This window comes from Diadema setosum, chromosome 5 (genome assembly GCF_964275005.1).
Source record: "Diadema setosum chromosome 5, eeDiaSeto1, whole genome shotgun sequence".
Classification (NCBI taxonomy): domain Eukaryota; kingdom Metazoa; phylum Echinodermata; class Echinoidea; order Diadematoida; family Diadematidae; genus Diadema; species Diadema setosum.
In genome coordinates, this window is record NC_092689.1 from 4316275 (window position 1) to 4322428 (window position 6154).

The window sequence follows — 6154 nt, forward strand, 5'->3', positions numbered from 1 at the left end:
CAATCACAATAGGTGATACGCTGATAGCGTATCACCTAACAAGGTGTCATATTGACACAATTCAAAAATAATGAGCAGCCTGATGTGAGGCATTCTATCAAATCATGAGTTGATCTTAAAAAAAAAAAAAAATTAAAAAAAGAAGAAAAGTGGAAACTAAGGTACTGTTGTTACATCCCCCTATGCTTTTCAATGCTTAATCCATTTCAATAGCATTTGTTTAATATTTTTCTGTTTGTTTGATTCGCATTTCGCAGTTGTCATGAATCTCACTTTGAAGTATCATTAGGTGCGGAAGAGTTTGATCTGGATCTTGGCCTGGACTGCGCAGGTGACTTTGATCTTGTAGGAGTGCCAGATAGAGATTTGTGCTGTCGCGAGTGAGAGTGGGATCGAGATCGGGATCTGGAATGCACTCGTCGGTGATGAGGGGACCTCGACCTTGACCTCCTGTCCCTTGACCTAGGTTGAATAATGCAGCAAACATTCAAATAGGGATTAAAAATAAATCTCAAATAGCCAACAAAAGCAAGTCTAAATCCTGCTCCTCATTTTTTTCCATCTCCTCTTCTGCTGAAACTTGCCATCTGGCCTGGTTTAAGAGAAATCCAATGGTGTTAGTATCCACCAAGAGTTCTACGACAATGCCCAAAACTAAAGATTGTCTACAACATATAGTAAACAGTCACCAACAAGTAGAACTTCTCTTCTTACATCACAAATTCAATGACAAGAGGAAAAGAAAAGATTCTCTTCAGATATAAAAATAAGCTAGAAATGTCACTATGGCGACTGGTGTGCCTCCGCCATAATGCATGGTTCTCCTAATATGTCAATATTACAATGTCTTGACAATGTGTGATGACAGTTTCACATAACTGGCAAAATACTAAAATGACAGGTTTGTCATAAATATATTGAATGTTCACTTTCCTTGAACTAGGTTTAATTGGGTGAATGGCTATATTGACAATGAATGATATTGACCATAAAATATCCATGACAAATTTAACTACAGCCATATTTATCAATTACTTTAAATGTACTTTAAGGCTATCACATTGAATATGTAAAACTGTTTTGAAATGAGGGACATGATCTTTTTTCCCTTATCAAATTGTTTTGAAAAAATTCCCCTCCTCCCAAAAAACCCCAACAACATCAAACACACACAAAACACAAGAAAGGCACCATTATCTGCACACAAAAGCTTCAAAACTCACAATTTTATCCTTTTAAAAATATCAATTTTTATTTTCTGCCCCCCCCCCACGTCCTCATTTAACTCCTATGATTCTCATCTGCATATAGATTAATGAAAAGTCATTAAAAGGAACTACCAAAAGCAGTTACGTCAAGACACCCCTACCTTCATATTGAGGGAACTCAATATATGATCCATCCAAATCCTACTCTTTATATACCCCCTTACATCCATACCCCCCCCCCCAAAAAAAAAACAACAACAACAAACAAACAAACAAACAAACAAATAAATAAACAACCAACAAATGACATGATAATAAAAAATGATAAAAGGTCATAAATACACATTCTAAAGAAATATTCATAGAGTCAGATTACCTGCTTCTCCTTCTGACAGTACCCCCATTTAGAGACTCGGACTTCCTCCGAGGTGGTGGACCCTCGTAGAGACGGGCGTGTTCAACACGCAATTTCTGACCACACATCAATCTACATAAATACACACACACAAACAATACACAAACGAACAAAGAGTATGATAACATGAAATGTAAAGAGGGTGCTAGAAAATTATGTGACGCAGTACATGTACAGGCCTATAGCATGTTAAAAGGGGAAACCTCCTGTTTTGTTTTGTTTTTGTTTTTGTTTTGTTTTTTGTACTCCCTGCCTGTCCTCCCAGTTCCAAGATAGTCAACCCTTATAAGATATCAACATTAAGATGCAATTGCAGATGTCAAACTGCTATCACAAATTTTGGCATTGTCATACATGTACAATTAAGCTAAAATTAAAAAAAAACACATAATAAATTCACCTATCTAGTATAGGATAACAAAAGGTCACTAACTTACCCTTTTCAGAGAGCAGGGGGAACAATAATCCTAACATATCTCAGTAACAATTCTGGGAAATATTTACTTTATATATTTCTTTTCAACCACATTAACATCAGAAATTATAGTTGTTAGTCTTCTCAACCAGCAGTGGCTGAACCAAAACTATAAAACTTCATAAGTTTTAAATGGATTGTCCAATATTCCTTAAACTCTCAGTGACATGTTCTACAATATATGGGTGCATTCACTCAATTTTGACAAGAGCAACATTAATTGTTTGGTAAAGCCATGGAAGTATTTTTTATTCATCTTACGTACCTTCCGTCCATTGATTTTACAGCTACGTCTGCATCTTCTCCATTCATGAAGACCACAAAGGCAAACCCTGCACGTGGACCTCTGCACAAATACAGGGAAGTCAATATGGGATGGGGATAAATGAGTGTGAAGACAAGCTGGTTCTACTGTTTAAAAAGAAAACTAGAAATGTCGCTACGGCGACTGGTGTATGCCTCCGCCATAATACATGGTTCTCCTAATAGGTCTATAGTACAATGTCTTGACAATGTGTGACGACAGTTTCACACAATTGGCAAAATATCAAAATGACAGGTTTGCCACAAATGTGCTGAATGTTCACTTTCCTTGAACTAGGTTCAATTGGATGAATGATTAAAACGTCAGAGTGCAGGTATTTGGGGGAACTGATGATTTTCACTTGACTTTTGACCCTTTTACAAGTTTATGCATTGAGTAATTTTCAAGGTATTGAGAAAAAGTATAATTTCAGTATGAAATGGTAAAATAGTATTATCGAAACCTGGCCTTTGACCTTTGACCCCACAGTTCCAAAGAGAATCACTGTTAGGTAGAACATGCATAAATATGTAAGTTTCATGACAATACCTCTAAGTGAGTTATTTTTGAGATATGGAGGAAAAAGTGCAATTTAGCACTTTCACTTGACCTTTGACCTTTTGACCTTTGACCTTTTGGCAAGAAACTTCCCACAGAATATATATTGGGTTATACATGCATACATCAAGTTTTAAAAAAATCCTTCAGGCATTGCATAAATATAAGGAAAGTAGTTATATTTTGAGGAGTTGACCTTGACCTTTGACCCCTGACCTTTGACCCATGACCCCAAACTTCCGTAGATAATCACTGCCCATCGGTACAAGCATATATACTAAGTTCCATGAAGATACCTTGAACCATTTGCAAGATATGGAGAAAAACATGAAATTTCAATTTTTTTTTCACAAAATACCCTGTGACCTTTGACCTTTGACCCTGTGACCCTAAAATCCACACAAAGTATCATCCCCCAAGGATATACCCTCATACCAAGTTTGATGCAAAACCACCACACGGTTCTTGAGATATCGACAAAAACAAAACGGGACGGACGGACGTACGGACGGACGGACGACCCGAAAACATAATGCCTCTGGCCACTTCGTTGGCGGAGGCATAAAAAAAGTTAATTTGAGTCAGTTGAATTACCTCAATTACCTATCATGATACCCAGTATAAAAGTCAAAGTCTTGAAGATGGCCACTGAACTTGCAAAATCCTGAACCTTAACAGTTCAATATGATGTATTGACAGGGTGCTTGAGTGTTCTTGATGCTATTCTGGATTAAATTCAAATTATTATAGTTTAGACTCTATACTTCTGTTTCAAGTGGTCACTGACTCTCTGAGTTAAGATTTGAAGGCATTACTTGATGATGCCTAAATGCTATCAGGAGAAAGATGTAGACTACAATTTTGTTCTCTCTCTCTCTCTTCATGTAGAATAAAAAATACACAGACTGCATTTGAGTAGGCCTAGGTAATAAGTGTTCAAATAGAATAGGTGCCAGCCCCTAGCTTTAGCTACTGCTTGCTTGTCATTCTCTCATAGCGTAAGAGCAGATCCTCACCACTCCACAAGTTTTAGTAATGCAGATTGTGGACATTTCTTCTTGCTCCATCATTAGTATGATTATCAATAGCAGTACTTGTCTACCACTGTACCACTGTACAGGTACTCGTAACTGCGACCAGCAGCCCCAACGTACAACGTACAGTGTTGGGGCTGCGCCGTTTTGGCCTCGATATCTTAATGTTGTACCAAACGGGTGCCGTTCCGGCGCTGTATTTCCTTAATTTTTCAACAAAAACTACTGGGAATACTTACATGGGTGGACTAAACCTAAATGATTCACATCGGCGACTGTTTGATGCATTTCATTGCTTATGATGCAGAAAATGCTGTCTTATAAGGCAAATATCTTCAGCTCACCGATGCTCACTAAAACTCACAATCACTTGCACATGCGCACACAATGCATTCAGTGCAGTGCATTGACAGCTGTAGTACTCGCTACATGATGCATATTCACCGTGCGATGATGCATTATTCATATCCTTTTGCGTCCGTAACGTTGACGTCATTATTTACGCATGCGTAGATGCGTACTGATGGATATACACGTTCAAAATAGCAGCAAAGCTCTCCACTAGGGCAGACCGCCTACTCCTAAAAAATGTGGAAAATTATGCAGTTTCCAGATAAATTGGTGAGAAGGACCAAGGCAATGGGGTAGTGTATATTTCATTTTATATTGTCACTGTGTTTATGATGGACATTTAGGCATGGTTTATTTGTGAAGTTGCCGTATATGTGGCAATAGGGAGTTGTTCGTGATTCTCACTTGAACGAAACTGCGGGGTAGCCGCCAGGACCCCGCCGCAGGCGGCGGTTCTCCGGGGCTAAGGTACTCGCAAATAAATACTGCAAGACGCCAGTTAGAATACAGTGAGGGGGCTAGACGTAAAATTCTTGCACCAATGTCTGACCACAGAAATTGCCACCCATAACACAATTTGACCAACCAAAAGCATAGTTTTCTACACATATATGGTATGCCACTACACTGGTTTCCCTGTTCACTTTCATTAGCCTAGCCACCATCCAATTCAAATTATCATCGGTCTAATCAATGTTAAACATTACAGAATAATTCTAGTATTACTTGTTTTATCTTGTAAAGCAAATTGTGCAGAGGCAAAGTTTGACCTCCCATGCCAAAATTCGACCATACATAGATTTTATATGTCGATCTATTTTGGATGGTCAAATTTTGGATTGCGTATGGTCAAATTATGGGCAGCTTACATTGTAGTAATACATGAAAAAAAGTCTCCAAAATCACCATTTTAGTCGAAAGTAAAGCAACATTGAAGACACCACAGCATACCATAATTCTCAGTCAATCTTAAATCTTAAGTTCGACTTAAATTCTTCGTGAAACACCCCACCAATCTGCCCACGGAATCACATCACATCACTCATCACATCACATGTCATCAGTCACTCACATCACACCACATCACTGTCCAGGCGTCATCACATCGTCATCAGATCAGTCATCACATCATCACATCACATCACATCTGATATGGAAGTAGAGGACTGGTCCTGTATGCCGTATTCCGGTCTCAACACAACTTTGTTAGTTTATCATGATGATGATGATGTTAGTCTGAGTGACCACTTAGACTATTCGCACAAACCCGGCCCGGTAACCCCGGCCCCGGCCCGGGGCGCTCCTTGTGATGTACACGGTGACCACCACTCAACTGTAGCTGCACCGAATGACACTGGATACACAACGTTCTGCCGAACTGATTTGACATGTATGAAAGTAACCTAGAGGTCTAGTAAGAAAGATAACCGTGTATGAAACTAACCTTGAGACCCAAACGTTTATGAGATCACCAAAACGACTGAATTCTGTATGAAGAACATGTTTGTCCGTTCTGCCATTTCCAAGACCTCCGACGAATATGCGATAGCCTCCGAAGGCTTTGTCGTACAAAGGCGAAGAAGCCATCTTGCATTCACACCAAAGAGTACACACAGCACATGCTATATAGAGAAAGCGTAGCGTGTACCTACATACACTACGTGTGTGCGCTTCTACAGTATTTTGATGTGTAGGCTACATGCGCCACATAGCCTAACACAAGATTTTTTTAGTGAAATAGTAAAAATGGACAATGTTGACCATAACTTTTCTGTTAATTTAATCTTTATTATGACTTGATATGAATAA

General features: G+C 38.8%; 1 protein-coding gene across 1 annotated transcript; it reads right to left on the reverse strand.

The window, feature by feature from the left end:
- Positions 1 to 269: 269 nt before the first annotated feature.
- On the reverse strand, positions 270 to 5932 carry LOC140228439 (serine/arginine-rich splicing factor 3-like). Its single transcript, XM_072308657.1, has 4 exons — positions 5790 to 5932; positions 2364 to 2444; positions 1585 to 1695; positions 270 to 462 (listed from the first exon to the last, which is right to left on the reverse strand). Exons 1-4 carry the CDS (start codon positions 5930 to 5932, stop codon positions 270 to 272), a joined length of 528 nt encoding a protein of 175 aa, XP_072164758.1.
- Between the last annotated feature and the right edge of the window lie 222 nt (positions 5933 to 6154).